This window comes from Myotis daubentonii, chromosome 1, assembly GCF_963259705.1.
Source record: "Myotis daubentonii chromosome 1, mMyoDau2.1, whole genome shotgun sequence".
NCBI classification, from domain to species: domain Eukaryota; kingdom Metazoa; phylum Chordata; class Mammalia; order Chiroptera; family Vespertilionidae; genus Myotis; species Myotis daubentonii.
The window spans coordinates 232414061-232432284 of record NC_081840.1 but is presented as its reverse complement, the minus strand read 5'-3'; the positions used below and the strand labels follow the sequence as shown (position 1 = coordinate 232432284).

Below are 18224 nucleotides of genomic sequence, written 5' to 3'. Positions count from 1 at the left end.
TACGACAAGGGCAGAGCCTGGCACTCCGCTGCTCCCACTCCACAACTCGCCGGGGCATGGTCCTGTGCTGCAGGGACTGAGGTCAAAAGGCATTGAGAGGAAGGTAACAACTGAGGCCATGCTTCATCTTCAGGCCGTTTCCCAGAGTCGTTTTCTGGACAGTGTTGAGGTTGAGGAAATACCTTTTTCCGGGGCCGTCACCCAGTTGTGGTTGTTTGCATCGCAGTGTCCGCCCTGCCAGTCCCCAGCCCCGCCAGTCCCCGCCACAAGGGTGCAGCAGCACCTCCAAAGCCATGCGGCCTGTGCTAAGGCCCCTTGCCCTTGTGCAGCTCCGTGGTGCAGCTGCGTAGGGCTGAATGCTTCTACCACCACCATGCAGTCTCTGATGATCACTCACCATGAAAAAGATCCGTTTCATGTCTGTGAAGTGAAAAGTGTTTAGATTGAAAATCCATAGGGAGATAAGAGTTTGCACCCTTATCTGTATATATAAAAGGCTAAGCAACCGCCTGACTGGTAGCTATGACGCGCAATGACCACCAGGGGCAGACACTCCAATTGGTAGCTATGACGTGCACTGACTACCAGGGGGCAGATGCTTAATGCAGGAGCTGCCGAGCTGCGGTGACTTGGCAGCAGCGGTTCTCAGGTGACGCACCCTGGAACCAGAAAGGAGGGGGCCCGATTCAAGAACCGCCCTCTCACAATCCAGAAACCCACGGGGGATGTCAGAGAGCCAGTTTTGGCCCAATCCCCGCAGACCAGGCCGAGGGACCCCACCTGCGGGAGGGACCCTGCTCATTCTGCAGACGCGCTTTGAGCCGTGGTGCCGCCCCAGGTGCAGCTAGCTGGGAGGGACCCTGGGAGGTTGGCTCTAGGGCATGTCTGGCTTGTTTCGCCCAGTCCTGCCCCACCGGCCACCTTCTAAGTAATTTCCTTTCAATGTGCACGAATCCGTGCACCGGGGCACTAGGACATGTTATAAGAAGCTGCAAGTACTTTTTCCTTCCCACTGTAAGAGCCAGTTACCGAGGCAGAGCCGTGCACCAAAGCTCAGCCGCTTTGTCTGGGGCCTGTGGCTCCGGTGCGGCGTCTGCACCACGCTGGGCTGTAAATAATTCAGCCCACTGCAGCGCAGGCTAAGGCCGTGAATTATACATGTGCCCGTACTGCTGTGTGCTCAGGGCACTATTGGTTTCCCTCCGGAGCTGCAGGCAGGGAGCCGCCTTTGTCCGCCTGCCTTTGCGTCGCTGGAGAAAGCGCACTAATTTCCTCCTTGGGGAGCGAGCTAAGGAACAATGTCTCTGTGTGTGGCCCGAGCCTTTGCCCGGGGCCCCGGGGGCTGTGCCGGCTGAGCCTGGTATGGATTCAGAGGGGTGGTTTGCAGTGAATGGTTGGAAGTATTTGGTTAAATGGCATCACAGTGGCTCTTATCAGCTCTACCCAGGTAAAGTCCTCGCGGTCTGTGCGCCTTGTGGTTGGCGGGGGCAGGCTGGCTTGTTCGGCCTCCAGGTATGTGTGTGGGGCGGAGTCGGTGGGCACAGGCAGCTGGCAGCCCGGAGGTGCCCGGGGGTCGGGAGGTAAACATTGGCTGTGCTTGACTCGAGGCGCTGGTCTGGAGGAGACGGTCTGGAGGGACAGGAGCGGGTAAAGCCCGTTGCAGGCCTCTGACATGAGTGCCTGCAGTACTGCTTGCACCAGGCAGCCCACAGGTGTGTCGGCCACTTAGAGGGGTGGTGTTTCCCGTTTCAGCAAATCTGAAACGGACTTTAGAAACCCAATCACCAGGAAAGCATTCTTCTGACTCAACTGGCCAATTGCAAGAAAAGGAAACCACAACAGTGACACCAAAAACCAGGAAATGCCCCCTTAAGCGACGCCGCTGGGCGGGTGGATGGACTCTTCTGGGGGCGGTGCCTGTTTCCCACACACCTGACCCGAGGGAGCACAGGCAGCAGGGGGGCCTATGGGGATGCCCTCTCCTGGCCTTGGAGGTAGGGGCGAATCCTGGCCTTGGAAGGAAGTCCATTTCAGGTTCAAGGTCATCCCTCATAAATGTGCGCCATGTTCCATGTGTCAAGAGCAGGCCGAGAGCGGCCCAAGGGGTGCGCACTGGAGATTCAGCATTGGAGGTGGACATCCGAGACGAGGGGCCTTCCCTGGTGAGGCGAGGACGCAGGGAGTGCTGGGCTTTGTAACCCACGAGGGCAGCTCCCGCCCGCCCCCCTGCCCGGGGCTGTCCACCACCACCTGGCTCTCCGGCCTGCAGCACCCGCCGCAGGAGTGCATGCGGAGGCCCCTGAGGGAAGGCGCTCTGTGGGCTGCTCTGTGCACGGCCCTGTCTCAGGAGCCCTGGCTGCACAGCGGGAGCGCTGCGGTGCGGCCTCGGGTGGTGTGGCCTGGCCTCCGCGTCACTGTCGGCTGTCTCGTCTGTAGCACCCCTGGTGTTTGAGTTGAGGCCCAGAAGCAGGCAGGAGGGTGTTCAGTCAGAAACAAAACAGTGGTGGGTGTGTTTCCACAGCAGAGAATGGAGACTGGAAGGAGGAGCAGGAATGTTCCTGACCCTGTGGGTCAGCGGAGAGTGAGAGCGAGGACCCCGGGGTAGGGTGTGGGGGTGCCCTTCTCAGCAGAGTGGACAGTCTCTCCTCCTTGTGGCCCTGTGTGCTGCTGGCACAGCAGCTCGTCCTCTAGGCCACTCTGCCTGTTCTGCTGTTGGAATCCAAGCACCTTTCATGTGAAATAACGGCTCCCACACTCTCAGCTGGCTCGCGGCTCTGCTACAGTTTGCAGTGTCTTCCTCCTGCCTCCCCGGCCCCGGCCTCGGCCCCTCACTGGCCTGGAGGGACAGAGCTCAGGGCTGCCTACCTCATGCGTGGGAAGAAGCGTCTCTTCTTGACCTTCCCTGTGTGTCACTGTCCCCAGGGCCTCGTCCAGCACAGGGCCTTTGCCGGCTCACCTGTCCTGGAGGCTTCCCCACTTCCCCGAGGGCGGCTTACTGCTCACCCCTCAGGCCTCTTGTCAACCTCTATTGCCTCCAGGGAAGAACAGCTCACGACAGATGTGTTGGTGCTCATAATACGAGTGTTTTAAAAAGAGATCATTCATTTTGTGAGATCATCTTGTTTATCAACATAAAAGACACAGGTCCCTTTGCTCAGGGCGTGCTGAGGGTGATGTTGGCCGTCAGTAGGTGCAGAGTGGCTTGTCATTACATTCCCCTGTAGCTTATGGGGTGAAGCTGCACGTGTCTCCACAAGGGTAGAGCCACCGCGGCCCTTGCTGGTCACTGTCCATACTCTTCTCCGTGCTACTCTGATTTATGGAGCTGTTTCTTATTGACATGAAGGCCTTTTTTTTTTTTTTTTCAAAATATATTTTATTGATTTTTTACAGAGAGGAAGGGAGAGAGATAGAGAGTTAGAAACATCAATGAGAGAGAAACATCGATCAGCTGCTTCCTGCACATCTCCCACTGGGGATGTGCCCGCATCCCAAGTACATGCCCTTGACCGGAATCGAACCTGGGACCCTTCAGTCCGCAAGCCGACGCTCTATCCACTGAGCCAAACCGGTTTTGGCAACATGAAGGCCTTTTAAACATAAAGAAAATGAGTCCTTTGTGTGTGTGGTGTGTTATACATATTACCCTGGGATTTCTTTTTTGTCTTTTGACTTAGCTTATGGTGTTTTTTACAGAGATTTTATTTATTTAATTTTTTTATTGAGACACTAGAAGCCCAGTGCATGAATTCGTGCACCAGTGGGATCCCTCGGCCTGGCCTGCTGGATCGGGCCAAAACCGGCTCTCCAACATCCCCCGAGGGGTCCCAGATTGCGAGAGGGTGCAGGCCAGCCCGAAGGACCCCACTGGTGCATGATCGGGGCCGGGGAGGGACACAGGAGGTTGGCCAGCGAGGAAGGGACCACGGGGGAGGGCTCCAGGGCATGTCCAGCCTGTCTCGCTCAGTCCCAATCGGCTGGACCCCAGCAGCAAGCTAACCTACCGGTCAGAGCATCTACCCCCTGGTGGTCTGTACACATCATAGCAAGCACTTGAGTGGCCTAGCATATCATTAGCATATTACACTTTGATTGGTTGAACGGATGACCGGACACTTAGCATGTTAGGCTTTTATTATATAGGATCAGTGATGTACAGTGTTAGTTTCAGGTGTACTATAATGATTTGGTGTGTATGCATTGTGAAGTGATCACCACAATAAGTCTAGTTAAAGTCTATTACCTCACATGGTTACAGAAACCTTTCTTGTGATGAGAACTTTTTTTTAAATTTATTGATTTGAGAGAGAGAAATATAACTTTGTTGTTCCACTTCTTTCTGCATTCATTGGTTGCTTTGTGTGTGTTTTTTGTTAATCCTCACCTGAGGATATTTTTTCCATTGATTTTTAGAGAGAGTGTAAGGTCTGTGGAGAGACAGAGAGAGGAACATCAATGTAAGAGAGACACATCGATTTGTTGTCTCAACCTGGGCCAGGGATTGAGATTGCAACCGAGGTACATGCCCTTGACCAGAATCGAACCCACCACCCTTCAATCCATGGGTCGACATTCTATCCACTGAGCCAAACTGGCCAGGGCCATTGGTTGCTTCTTGTATGTGCCCTGATCGGGGATGGACCTGTAACCTTGGAGTACCGGGACGATGCTCCAACCAACGGATACCCGGCCAGGGCCATGAGGAGAACTCTTCCGATCTAGTCTCTTAGCAGCTTTCAAACACACAACGCAGTGTTGCTAACTCCAGTCCCCATGCTGTTCATTAAGTTCGCAGCACGCATTCCTTTTATACCTGGAAGTTTCCACCTTGCCCCTCCCCCATGCCACCACCTGCACCACCTCTGTTGCCCACCGGCCTGGTACCGTCGAGTCACTGTTCGCTTATGGCTCCGGGCTTGTGTCGTGAGGCTCCTCGTCAGCTACTTCAAGATGTGACTGGCTTTTCCTCGTGCTTCTTAATTTCCTGGTGACACGTCTTTGGTCAGTGGCATTGGCTTCTGTGTGTTGGAGGGATCGGTGGCCTGTTTTTCAGAGGCTCTCCGGCTGGGCCTGCACCGCTGACTGAGCGACCCGCTGCGCTCTGTCCAGTGATGGGTGTTTCTGCACCTGCGCCCCCGGCCGAGGACCAGCGGCGACTTGGCTACTGTTCGGGAGGGCAGGCCCTGCTCATCCCTTGTTCTGTTTTGTTCTCCAGGGTTTCAGGCTTGGGTTTCCACATGAACCTTCACACTCCGTGTGTCTAGTTCTCATCAGCATCTGCTGGGAAGTGCGTTGGGTTGTATGTTAATTAGGGAGCATTAATGTCATGGTGTTGAGCCCTCGATGCTCCAGTTACTGGACAGACATCAAACTCAGAGCTGGGCCCCATCTAGGACCCCAGCCCTAGAGAGAGAGAGAGAGAGAGAGAGAGAGAGAGAGAGAGAGAGAGAGAGAGAGAACATGCGTGTGTGAGAGTGCACATGGGAGTATTTCCTACATCCTGTCAACGCACAAAGCATCCAAACCTGCAGAGAATTTTTGTAAGAGTTTATTTGAGCTAAACTGACAGCATGCGCCAGGAGCAGATCCCAGATGCTCCGAGCATGAGTTGGCAGCCTGCTTGTGCGTTTGGAATCAGGAGGGGATGTGAGGAGATTACAGGAGGAGGGAGAGCGAGGGGATCGGATTACAGGCAGGATCCTGCGCTGTTAGCTCTTCCCTCTTCCCAGTGGCTACGGCTTCAAGGAGGCATGTCACAGCTGTGTTACCTAGAAGCACAGAATGGGGCAGGGCTGGCTCCAGGCAGAGGAACCTTTTACTACAGAAGTTAGAGACCTGGGCGGGACCACCCACGCTGCCCTGCCCCTCGAGGGACTTCCGATCAGATCACCTGTGAGGTTACTTTTCGTAGGACCCCCTTTTGGTCCACAGTTGGACACGTGCAATGGAGAGCTGCCCAGCTGGGGAGGGTTGTGGCCAGGCATTTCCAGATGTTCTGTCGGCAGGAGGCCTGGCTGGGCCCCGGTCCTGCTGCGCACACCGGCCTGCGGGGCTGAGCGGCCTCAAGGGAAGAGTCAGTGACCTCTGGTCTCGCGCAGCTTCTGAGTGTGACTTGGGTTTTCTGTGGCAGCTACAGGACCGGCTTACTCTCGCCCTGTCTCCTTCCCTGTGCAAACGCCTTCGGAGCCTTCAGGGGAAAGGGGCTCTAGTGAGCACTTGGGTCCCAAGTGGCCAAATTCCTGGCCTTGCTTTCTGGCCCCGCAGGCTCACGCTCCAGGGTGCGGCGTCTGCGCCCGGCCGCCTCCGCAGCCCTCGGGCTCGGGGTTGCCTCTTGAGTTGTGGGCCTCACAGTCAGCATGTCTGCGGAGGGGGCTCGTCTGAAGGCGAGGGTCCCTGCCGACCCGTCAGGGGCTGTCGAGGCTTCACTCGCCCCAGCCCTCGCCAGCCTCTCCCCGCCCCGGCCCTCGTCACTCATAAGATGCCTTCTAAGTGGTTGGCCTGGAGCTGGAGCCAATGAACTAGTGCACTCGACGCCTCACCACGACCAGCCGGGCGGCGGGCTGCGCACTAGGACCAGGGCGGGCGGGCGGAGAGCCACGCGGGAGCACGCGGAGTGAGCACTGCTTCGTGGGCTTCCCGTCTCAGCTGTAGGACCTCGAAGGGCATGTCCCTCCGCCTGCCCTCTGGCCTCCACCCCTTCTGCTCAGGTGTCACTGCCAGGCCTGCCCATGCGGGACTGGCACCCAGGCTGCTCACAGGAGGTGGCGAGGGTGCCGTGGGGCATCATTCGAGAGCTCACATGAAGGCAACGGGGCCACGGCTCTTCGTTCCCATTTGAATTCTCACTGCGCTGTACTACCCATCTGTCTGTTCTTCTGCCTTTAAAATACTTTCTAAGTTTATCCATCACAGTTGACACACAGTGTCATGTTAGTGTCATGTGTGCGCATGTGCTTAGGCAGTCGCTAGTGCCGTTTTGCAGGCAGCTCGGCAGCCAGCCTCCTGGGGCACAGGTGGCGCTTGCTGCCTCGGGTGGCCTGTACCCGAGCAGTCCCACCAACACGTGTGCTGAAACACCTCATCTGGACATGGTGCCTGGATGCTGCGCTCAGGCCCAGCCCAGGGCAGGAGTGCACATGTGTGAGTGGGCGGCTCCACAGGGCCCCGTCCTGCCCTCCATGCGCTACTCACAGGCGCACTCCCTCGGGAGCCCCCGACGGACGGCCTTGTGGTTGTGGTCGCCTTCACTGCTGAGTGTGCACCCTGCAGCCGCCGGTCCGTGCTCGGTCCGCTCGCCGAGAGCAGCACAGGACCGTCCTGGGCGCTCGGTGCGGTGCCAGAGGAGACACTGGTGGGAGCCCCGGTTGCTGCCACGGGCAGGATGGGGCCGCTCCTGCAGTGGGTCTGTGCTGGTCCCGCAGAGCTGAACGGCGCTGACCTGAAGGACTGCGTGAGCAACCACAGCCTGAGCAGCAATGCCAGCCTCCCCAGCGTGCAGAGCTGCAGGCGCCTGCGCGAGAGGAGGGTCGCCAGCTGGGCCGTGTCCTTTGAGCGTCTCCTGCAGGACCCCCTCGGTGTGCGGTACTTCTCTGTGAGTAGGACGGGCGCGGGGCTCAGCACCGGAGTCTTGTAAGGGCCCGGAAGGCAGCGCCGTGGGCGGGTCCTGCTGCCCAAGGGGTCTGGGCGCCGTGCTAGCGGCTGCCTTGGCGGGGGGCTAAGTTATGGGTAGGTGCTCCCAAGCCCACCTCTGAGAGGGAAGTGGGAAAGGTCGGAGTGAAGAGCAGTCCGTTGGGAGGCGGGCCCCGGGGATACTGACCCCACTTCTCCGAGCGCGGGTGGAAGTTCACTGACCATGTTTTTCTAGGATTTTCTAAGGAAGGAATTCAGTGAAGAAAACATTTTATTCTGGCAGGCCTGTGAATACTTTAATCATGTGCCCGCACACGACAAAAAAGAGGTACACATGCTCCTTCGTGCCCAGGGAGGGGTGGCCACGGGCAGGATTTCATGGGGGCACCCCGGGGTGGTGGAGAGGGTGTGAAAGCACCCTCACACGGTTCGCACCTCTCAGAGTGGGCTTCTCGGAGCCGCAGTGGCATTTCCTTGTGCTGAGCACAGCCTGCGAAATGCCTTCCCGCAGCCGCGCCCCCGCGCAGTGTGGGGAGGGCGGCACGCGGCTTCCAGGCAGCCTGGGCCCCTCTCATCTAGTGAGGCCACGTGTCAGGCGTGACCCCAGGGCTGCACCAACCCAGCCCCACTTCACAGAGACCAGCACACACGGACCGGTACCTGGCGCCCCCAGTGGCGGTGCCGCCCAAGCCTGTGAGCCACGCACTAGTAATTGCCCATCGGGAAAGTTTAGAGAGGAGCCGAGTTGGTGATGGTCTCATGCTGGCCTGTACTTTGTTTATTCAACCAAGGAGTGCTTACTGCCCCGGGGACTGTCTCCATCCGGGACCTGGGGGAGCTGTGGTCTGCAGGTGGCTCGCACGCGTGTCCCAGCAGCTCTCCTACAGGAGCTGGGGGAGCTGTGGTCTGCAGGTGGCTCACACACATGTCCCGGCAGCTCTCCTACAGGGCCCGGGAGATTTTCAGCACGTTCCTGTGCAGCAAGGCCACCACACCTGTCAACATTGACAGCCAGGCCCAGCTGGCAGACGACATTCTCAGCGCCCCGCACCCCGACATGTTCAAGGAGCAGCAGCTCCAGGTGAGCCCGTGCCTCCGTTGCCGCGGGGACTCTGGCCAGGCGCGGGGAAGAGGGCTTGGGTCCCAGACAGCGAGCTCCCAAGTGCCACCAGGCGGGGAGGGGAGGAGCTGGTCAGCGAGCTGGGGAGGAAGGAACTGCCCTTCCCCACTGGGCTCTGGTGTCGGGTGTGGCCAACCAGACCCCGGGTCTCAGGGGCGCCCACAATGACCATCCAATCCCACTGCTGCGTGCGCGCCATGGGAAATCACAGGCAGGGTGCTGCGCGCGCAGGGCGGGGCAGAAGTAGGGTTACAGTGTGAGTAGGAGGGACGGTTTGTTCTCGCTCCGTTAGGTATTTGTGTTGTGTGAACTTCCTCCTGCCCACCCTGTATGTCAGCTTGGATTTTTCAGTTAGCGCATCCCTGTGGCAGCAAGTGTGCCTGGACCTCACGTTCTGTGGCCTCCGTTGTAGAGCACGTGTCCCACAGGCTTTCCAGAGCCCTGCTGTGGAGCCACATGATCATGGGATGAAGAAGGGAGGCGTGGCCCACGCAGTCCTTGCTCCCTCCAGATGCCCACGGGTTTGGGTCATTCTTTTTTTTTTCTAAATATGTTTTTATTTCAAAGAGGAAGAGAGAGAGAAACATCAGTGATGAGAGAGCATCATGGATCGGCTGCCTCCTGCACACCCCTTCCTGGGGATCGAGCCTGCAACCCGGGCATGTGCCCTGACCAGGAATTGAACCGTGACCTCCTGGTTCATAGGTCGATGCACAACCACCGAGCCTCACTGGCCAGGCTGGTTTGGGGCCATTCTTGCCAAGTACAGCTCCCCAGGGTCACCCCTGGCTGTGCTGTCTCCTCCTGGTGCTGGCTTCATGGAAGGTGCTGGGATTTGCTGGTTTTAGGTGACAAATGAAAGACTGTGTGTTACGGGAGAGAGTAGTCAGAGGTAAAGGAACTTTGGAAAGTGACTCTGGGGCATGGGTGGAGAAAATGGGCTCATGGCGTCCTTTCAGAAGAGGCCAGAGGAGCCTGGGGTCCCCGCCCCGAGCCTTCAGGGCTGGCTGTCCTGGTTACTCTTCACCAACGTTGTGGCATGGACTCCGCAGATTTTCAACCTGATGAAGTTTGATAGCTACACGCGCTTCCTGAAGTCCCCGCTGTACCAGGAGTGCATCCTGGCCGAGGTGGAGGGCCGCTCCCTCCCCGACTCCCAGCAGGTGCCCAGCAGCCCGGCCTCCAAGCACAGCGTCAGCTCGGACCACTCCACTGTGTCCACGCCAAAAAAGGTGCTGCTGTCATGCTCATGCCCGCGGCCGTGTCCGGGGTGGGAGCTGCTGTGCGGGAGGGATGCTGTGCCATGTGGGTTCCTTCACGCGTGGAGAATGCAGGGCACCTCCTAGGACACGGCATGCTGAGGCGGGGCTGGGGCGGGTCCGCTGGGGTCCAGCTGCCATCTCTGGACGGGCCTGTCGCCCATAGAACAGTTCTCGCTCCCTCGCTGCTGCTCCTTAGCTGCCTAGCGCACTGCATGCGTGGAAGTCACGCACAGGGTTTTCTCAACGTTTTCCCCTTGACGACAGCTGACTGGGAAATCGCGGTCAGGACGGTCCCTGAATGAAGACCTGGACGAGGACAGCGAGCGGAAGCGGAAGGGAGTGTTTTTCTCCTGGTCCAGGACCAGGAGCACCGGGCGGTCCCAGAAGAAGAAGGGCCACGGGGAGCACACAAACGGTTTGTGGTGTGCGGTCGCGGGCCAGGCGGTGGGGCTTTAGTCCTCCGCACCCGCCCGCTGTCTGTCCTCTCCTGTGCTCCTCTGGCTCCAGCAGGAATAGGTGCTGGAAACCTTTGGAAAATACACCCAAGTAGGAAAGAAAGCACCGAGCCCCCGCTCCCAGGCGGCCCTGTCCTGGTGGGGCTCTGGCGGGGCTGCACCGCCCTCCTGGGGTTCAGTGAAGGCCATCGTGTGCCTGCAAGCTTTGTCCAAATTGTCGTTTTTTATTGTAAATCTCAAGGGCTGTGCCGGGGAGACGGGGTATGCGCGCCTCGTGCAGTCTGTCCCCCGACAGGACCCAGAGGCTGGGGTCCCCACATCTGGCGGCTCGTTAGCTTTAGATCCTGGCTCCGGGCGCTGCCCAGGAATCCAGACTTGGTGACGTGGGAATCCGTAGCTTTTGGAAGGAGGGCCAATAGTTCAGAAGGTCAGGGGACCCGGTACCCCTGTGTCTGTGCCCCACTGTGGCCCCCGGGCCGGCACAGCAGGGCCTGGGGAGCAGACCCCAGGTTGGGAAAGGCCCTTCTAGGTGGGTTTTCATGGAAAACCAGGAGGAACAAGAGGCTTGTTCCTCAGTGGAGGGGAACCCATCTAGGACTTTGCGGGAAGACGAGCCATAGGTAAAGGTGTGGTGACGGCTGGGCGTTCACTGCTGCCCACAGGGGACAGTTTCTGTATAGGCCCAGAAACCAGCAGTTGGATAAAAATTCCAGGTTAACCAACGCGAGGGAGGTCCTGCCCAGGAGCACTACCCTGCACTCCCACCTGCCCGGAGCCAGCTGCGCCGGTGGGGGGACAGAGTGGGGGACGGGGTGGGGGGGGGAACAGGGCAGGACAGGGGGAACAGGGCGGGACAGGGGGGAACAGGATGGGGACAGGGGGGATGGGGGGACAGGGCGGGACAGAGTGGAGCCTATCTCTGCAGCTATGGGGGCCTGCTGGGCTGCAGCAGCTCCAGGGAGGGGACAGGGGAGGGCGGGGTGGGGGGCAGAACCTCGAAAGGCCTGTTCATCCTGCCTTCCTTTCTTCGCCTGCGTCTGCTCAGCCTGAGGGAGTGGGGGTGGGAGCTGCGACCAGGAGGTGGGTTTCTGTGTGGAGTGAGACAAGCAAGTCTGTGTGATTCTGATTCGCTGTGTTTCCCATCAAGACGCCCCGCACGCCAACGGAGGCCTGGGCCGCCGGGAGTCACAGGGCTCCGTGTCGTCCGCCGGGAGCCTGGACCTGGTAAGTCCCCGCCCGCCCGCCCGCGCCCACGGGCCGCACTGCCTCCCGGAGCCCACACGCCCACGCCCCTCAGGAGGCTCCCGGGCCGCAGGGTGCTCCTCGGGACTGAGGCCGCTGGGGTCATTCTGGAAACCTGGTCTCGTTCAGTTACGCTTCTGGAATCCCACTGAGAACAGAAAGCTGTGAAGGCAGGTGCTTCGTCCTTGCCCGTCCCACTGCCTCAGACATGGCGTGATTGGGGGCCCCACGGGGGCTCCTCTCTGTCCTCCCACCTGCTCTCTGGTTGCCTGGGGGACCCGCTGCCTGGGTGGCGGCTGTACGTGCCAGTCTGGGAGCCTGGTCGCTGCGGCGTCTGTCGCTGGGACTTGTCGGGCAGCGCGCGCAGAACCTCGTCTCCGCTGCCAGGGCTGACCGGCGGCACTAGCCCGCTCCGCAAGCCACCCAGGGCGCAGGTGGGCAGGGGTTGCTGGGCCTTTGGCGATCGGTCTACCACCTGCACAGTAGCTCTCTGAATCATGTGGGAGGGGACTTGCCGTGTCCGAGGAACCATGACAGGAAGTGCCCAGCAGGCCAGCTCCACAGGAGGCCTGTGCAGGGGCGTTTCTGGTGAGGAAGCGAGTTGTGACTCAGGCCCAGGGGAGGGGTCAGGAGAGACCCCTGCTGCCCTGGGCTGGCCTCAGGGGTAGATTGCTGCTGAGCAGTTTCCGGAGCTCTGGGCCTGGGCGTGAGTCCTGCAGACAGACCGCCCCGCCCCACCCGCAGGTGTGTCCCGCTGCTCCTGGGCGGGGCTGGCAGGTGAAGGCTGTCCTGCTCCAGGCGGAGGCAGCTAGCATTCCCTGGGCAGACAGTCGGCTCTGTCCCTCATGCTGACAGGGCAGCCCTCTGTCAGCACCAAAGATGGGTGGAGCCCAAGTCCCCCTAGGCACCCCCAGCCCCTGCCTGCCCCTCCGTGGCTTCCCAGCACCCGCCCTCGGGCTGACCTGCCCTCCCCTAGATCAGGCTGTTCTTCTCGGAGGGGCTTTGGAGCCTGGGCCGGGAGGTCGGGCAGAAAGATGACGGAAAACAGCAGAGGGGCCCCCGGCTGGGCCGGTCCTTGGGCCCCTGTGTGGGTTCCAGCCCGCCGTGTGGTCCCTGCCCCACAGACTGAGGTGGGCGAGGGCAGCTTAGCATCACAGCGTGGCCTGTTCTGGGGGAGATGGCTACGTGTGGGCCCAGGAGCACTTGGGTCTGAGGCTGGGCAAGGCTGTGAATAGTGTCTGAGCTGGAGGAAGCCCACGGCTGTCCCTGTGTTAGCGTGGCCCCCACCCCGAGTGCGCAGCGCAGGTGTCCCACGGATCTGCATCTCTGGAGCTGGATGTGGGCCTCCCGAGGCGCATGCAAGCTCCCATAGCTCTTCTTGGGGTGCCCCGCAAGCTCCCTGTGACCCCAGCGCCGTCTCTTCCCCAGTCAGAGGCCTGCAGGACGCTGGCACCCGAGAGGGACAAGGCCGCCAAGCACTGCTGCATCCAGCTGCCCGACGGGACGCCCTGCACGGTTCTCGTCAGGGCGGGGCTCCCCATCAAGGAGGTCCTGGCTGGGCTCTGCGAGCGACACGGCATCAACGGGGCCGCCGTGGACCTCTTCCTGGTGGGCGGGGACAAGGTATTGGGCCCTTGGTGTTAGGCCCTGGCGGTTGCCCTGCTCTGCGCTCCATGTCTAAGCTGTTTGCTGGAGGCCGTGGAGGGTGGGTCCTGCGGCTGGGCCCCTGCCTGCTGGTGTGGGTCTGTCTGCGGCTGCTCCTCCTCGGCACCTGGGCGTCCCTGCACCTGGGCCTCCCTGCACCTGGGCCTCCCTGCACCTGGGAGCATTGCTGGGCGCCCGCTCCCTCTGATCCCACCTCTTGTTCCTCCTGGTTCCCAAGCCCCTGGTGCTGCATCAGGACAGTAGCATCTTGGCGTCTAGGGACCTGCGCCTAGAAAAGAGGACTTTGTTTCGGTGAGAAAAATGCAGTTGCCATTCCCATGAGCTCCCAGAAGGCTGGGCCCATCCTGAACCGGGTGGGGCAGCGGCACGCAGACCCTGGAGCCCAAGGGGCCAGAGGGTCGCTCTCCCTGTCCCATGACCACAGAGGGCCACACCCAGGGGTGGGCAGGCTGGATGGAGTTGGCCATCCTGTGGGGGAGGGGTTCTCTCTTTGCTGGTGTGACAGCCCCTCTCACCCCCCAGAAAACCTTCCAGAAGCCCCCCACAGCCAGAACCTGGGGCTGGATCCGGCGGCCCGGGCGTAGGGAAGCGAAGACTGGGTGGGTCTGCGCAGATGTGCTCACGCCTCTCCCCCCACAGGCTGGACCTGGTTCCCATTAACCGCTCAGTGGGACTCAAGGCCAAGCCCACCAAGCCCGTCACGGAGGTGCTGCGGCCTGTGGTGGCCAAGTACGGCCTGCACCTGAGCGAGCTGGTGGCCAGGCTGGTGAGTGACTAGGGGCTGGGGCGCCTGTCGCAGGGCCTGTGCCGGAGGCCCCACCGGTAGCGCTGTGGTGCGCAAGCAGCTGCCACGCCCTCAGCTCCCCTGACGCTGGCCGGGTGGGCGCTGTCGCCTCCGTCCCCCACTGTCTCGTCCTGTGGAGGGGACGCTGGTTTCTTTAGACTCGGTCATTCCCAGGGGGCTGGGGCCAGGGCTGGGCTGGGATTTGAGAGGTGGTTTTGGTTCAGGGAAACCAAACGGAGGAACAAACAAGACCCCCTGAGCTCTGCTGAGCAGGTGCAGGTCCCAGCAGACAGCGGGCGGTACCTCCGCCCTGCGCCGCTCAGGCCAGCTGCCTCGGGCGCATCTTCCCATTAGATGTCCTCGTTGCCACCCTAGCCGCTTTGCCTCCGTGAGTAGAGCGTCAGCCACGGACTGAAGGGTCCCGGGTTCAATTCCGGTCAAGGGCATGTTGCAGGCTCCATCCCCGGCCCTGGTCAGGGTACGTGCAGGAGGCAACCAATCGATGTATCTCTCTTGCATTGATGTTTCTCTTTGTCTCCCCTCACTTCCACTCTCTCTAGAAATTAAAGGAAAAATATCCTTCAGTGAGGATTAACAAAACAAAAAAATTTCCCAAGTCTTATCTCCACTGGCATTTCCAGGCAGGGCTGCTGAGCTAGTGGAGGCGAGGACAGGGGGGGTGGGAGGGCTGAGGAAGAAAACCCTGGGGCAGAAGGAAGGTGGGGCTGTCTCGCTGCAGGCTGGTGGCCAGGCCCCCATCTCTCTGGAATCACTGCCTGTCTAGTAAGCTGCGCCCATTTGCTTCCGAATACGGAGACTCATGATTTAGTTTGCCTGCGTTCTCCTTTTTTTAGAAAATAAACCACTGGAGCTGTGATTTAAAGTATTTTGGGTTTTAATTTTCTCTGACACGGGCCCTAAGACTGTGCAGGCTCTTGGACATGAGGAGAGAGAGGACTGTGTGGAGAGGGTTGTGGAGGCCTGGGAAGCCCGAGGCCCCTCCCCTCAGCACCCGGAGGCCCAACACACTGGCCGAGGGCGGGCCAGGCTCCCTGCGCCTCCCGCTCTCTCCCTTGAGACCCCAAGCTACTGCGTGACCCTGTGGCCTCAGTGTCCCTGTCTGTAAATGGGTTAGTCAGGGCTGTGGTGGGACTTCCGGGCTGGCGGCGGCGGTCAGGGCTCCGGGGCTGGAGGCTGTGACACTGTTATGCCCAGATTTCAAGATCCTCAAGAAACCACACCAGGGAGCCAGCCGTGTCCGATGCAAAAGCAGAGAGTCTTTATTCAAGCTAGTTTGCCCCCCCCCCCCCCACCATCAGCCACACTCGCCAATGCAGCGGCAAGCGGTGGAGAGAGCGCGAGAGCCCCCTGGGTAGAGGGGTTTAATAGGGGGTTGGAGTAAGGGGAGGAGAGAGGACTGTGGGCCCTGCCAATTGGCCAGGCGCAAGTCGGTGTCTCGTTACACAGGATGTGGTCATATCTATGGCACGCACGTCCCTTGATTGTCATTGGTTAGTTTAAATAAGTCCTGGGTGTGGCTAGCAGAGGCTTGGGCTTCCGGGAAGAAGCCTTGCTGAACACATGGCTAAGGCTGCTGCCCAAAAATGGAGGATTCGGGGCAAGATGGAGGGCGTAGCCCTCACCCTTTCAGACACGTGGCTTTTCTGTGGACTCACCAGCTGACCCTTCCCTGAATGTGTGTGTCCACGGAACCGACATCATGAGAGAGGCAGGGCCAGCGTGGTGGCCGCCTCCCTGGGCGAGCTCCGGCCCGGCCTGCAGGAGTGACCTCTGGGCACTTTGGGCCTCATGGCCAGCAGGGAATTTAAGAAGCCGCTCCAAGCTCAGGCTTCTTTCTAAACAGTGGCTGTGGGTCCTGAATAGCAGGTGTTCCCCCCATGCCCCGCCCTGGCCCTGCTCCGTGTCCCTGTCCACAAAGGCAGCTCTGTCCTGTTCACGTCCTACCTGTGCCCACAGGAGTGGGGCGAGACCTGTCCAGGTTGTGAGCAGGGTGAGGCCTGGATGCCAACTCGATGCCTGTGAAACAGGACGTTTGCGGACTGAGAGGGTTGCAGCCTCGCCAAGTGTCCTCGCCCCGGGCTTGGGTCTGGCGCAGGGAGGCCACCAGCTGTCACTCGCATTCCAGGCACCCTGGGCTTCGGGCTGGGCACCTCTGGACTGCCCTCGGGCATCCCGGCCAAGGTGGCGGCACCCGGGGTCACCTGGCGTGCCACGACATCAAGGCTGGACCGGTCTTGCTTTCAGTAGCTGGATGACAGACAGGTGTTCTGGAAAGTTCTGGTTCGGTGAGTCATGTGGTGCATCACCTTGGTCTCTAGAGTGGCGAGAGGGAGCCCCTGGACCTCGGCGCCCCCATATCGAGCCTGGATGGACAGCGGGTCATCTTGGAGGAGAAGGACCCCTCCAGAGGGAAAGGTGAGCAAGCCGAAGAGTCCCCCTCTCACTGCCTCCCACCAGCCCATCCCTGAGCCCACCAGAGGCCCTGCCTCCCCGCTCCCCCTCCACCCTCCACAGAGCCGGGCCCTCTGAGGCCGGGGCTAGCCCAGTCCTGCCTGGGCAGAGGCAGCAGGACCAGGAGCATGAGGGCCTTACCTGGTGACAGGCCTTGCGCTCCCCCAGGACTGCCCGAGGTTCAGCACGCTGGTGTGGGGCGTTAACGAGACACAGAGACACGGCTCTGGTCCTGTGACCGAGGGACACGCCCGGGCCTCGTGGTCTGGGGGCATGGCCATCCCGTGGTCCCCGGTGTGCAGGAACCTGTGGTTTATGGAGCTCCTCCTGGCCCCACAGCCCCGCCCCTGCCTCCCGCAGCAGCTCTCCTGCAGAGAGCTTAGGGCTGGCCCAGCAGCGGCTTGGACCAGAGACCTGAGGGCTGGCTCAGTTCTGAAATGCCTGCTGCCTCCCCCAGGGACCTCCTCCCCTTGGGAAAGCAGAGTGGGTCCTGGCCGGCCCTGGTCCAGGAATGCCTGCTCCGTGCTCCTCCCGCCTGCTCAGGGCCGGCCCAGCCGGGCCTCAGGCCCTTGGGCGCAGGTGAGCTGCGGGCCGGGCCGCAGGCAGGGGCAGGCTGTCTGAGCAGCTGCGGGAAGCGGGGTGGCCCTTCCTGTTCCCAGGGGGGCCAGAGAAGTGGACTTGAGGCTGGGTCGGCCATTGGAGGCCAGACCACAGCCCTGATTAACAGCGGTTCTAATAGAAACTAGGTGACTCCCTAATTTTCTAGAGAATATTCACGCCAAATAGTCCACGAAACAAGCTTTTTAATCACCTCTGCCGGGAGCCGGTCCATCCTTGCTGTTTCAAGGGACCTGGCATATATGGCATACGGTTCTTAATATGTTTGCTCACCTTCTTGGCGCTGTGTTTTAACCAAGGTCACCTCTCCGAGAAAGGTTGAATCCCCAGGTAGGGATTTTCCTCTGAAGTTAGGGAGGGAATAAAACCCCTCAACTAAGTGCCAGGCGGGTAATTAATCACTTTAACTATGAACAATCATGCTTAAGCTACATAATCTTTACTCCCTGGAATGGAGATAAGAAACGCCCTAACCTTTGTAATAGAGATTGATAGGATTGAATCAACTGGTATAAATACAGATGTAACAAGACAGAAAGAGACAGAACTTAGAAGAAACCAAGAAGACAGAACCTACACAGAACCTACAGACAGAAGAACTTCGCTGGAGAGAACATGGCAAAAGATCCTGGACTGAACCTGACTACAGAAATTGGCAAGAGAACCTGACTAGAACCTGGTGACTGAACCTGGCTGGAGATCTCAGACAGAACCTGGCTGGAGAACCTAGCGAGAGAACATGGACACAGAACTTGGCTGGAGATTGTGGCTAGAGATCCTGGCAAGGCTGCTGATCAACTGAACGCTGTCTCCGTGTCATTCCTTCTTCGCCGACTCTGTCCACACCTTTGGGGACCCCTGGACCTGCTGGGGTTGGACCCCGGCACACCTCTCCTCCAAACATCCCAGCACATGGGGTCCAGCCACCTGTGGCCCTCTACACACACACACACACACACACACACACACACACGGGC

The 18224-nt window shown here is 59.9% G+C and overlaps 1 protein-coding gene across 9 annotated transcripts in view; it reads left to right on the top strand.

Moving 5' to 3' along the window:
* The window catches only part of RGS12 (regulator of G protein signaling 12), a 68080-nt gene that overhangs the window by 41406 nt on the left and 8450 nt on the right, over window positions 1–18224 (top strand). For 5 of the 9 annotated variants that reach the window (XM_059676693.1, XM_059676684.1, XM_059676747.1 and 2 more), the window contains 10 exons: window positions 7422–7591; window positions 7865–7957; window positions 8567–8710; window positions 9802–9981; window positions 10276–10426; window positions 11614–11690; window positions 13137–13331; window positions 13591–13664; window positions 14013–14139; window positions 16497–16593. In XM_059676693.1, coding sequence (XP_059532676.1) covers window positions 7422–7591; window positions 7865–7957; window positions 8567–8710; window positions 9802–9981; window positions 10276–10426; window positions 11614–11690; window positions 13137–13331; window positions 13591–13664; window positions 14013–14139; window positions 16497–16593 — 1308 coding nt within the window. Of the gene's footprint in view, window positions 1–7399; window positions 7592–7864; window positions 7958–8566; window positions 8711–9801; window positions 9982–10275; window positions 10427–11613; window positions 11691–13136; window positions 13332–13590; window positions 13665–14012; window positions 14140–16496; window positions 16594–18224 lie in introns of all 9 variants that reach the window. The other 4 variants (XM_059676703.1, XM_059676755.1, XM_059676738.1 and 1 more) reach the window with 2 other exon arrangements.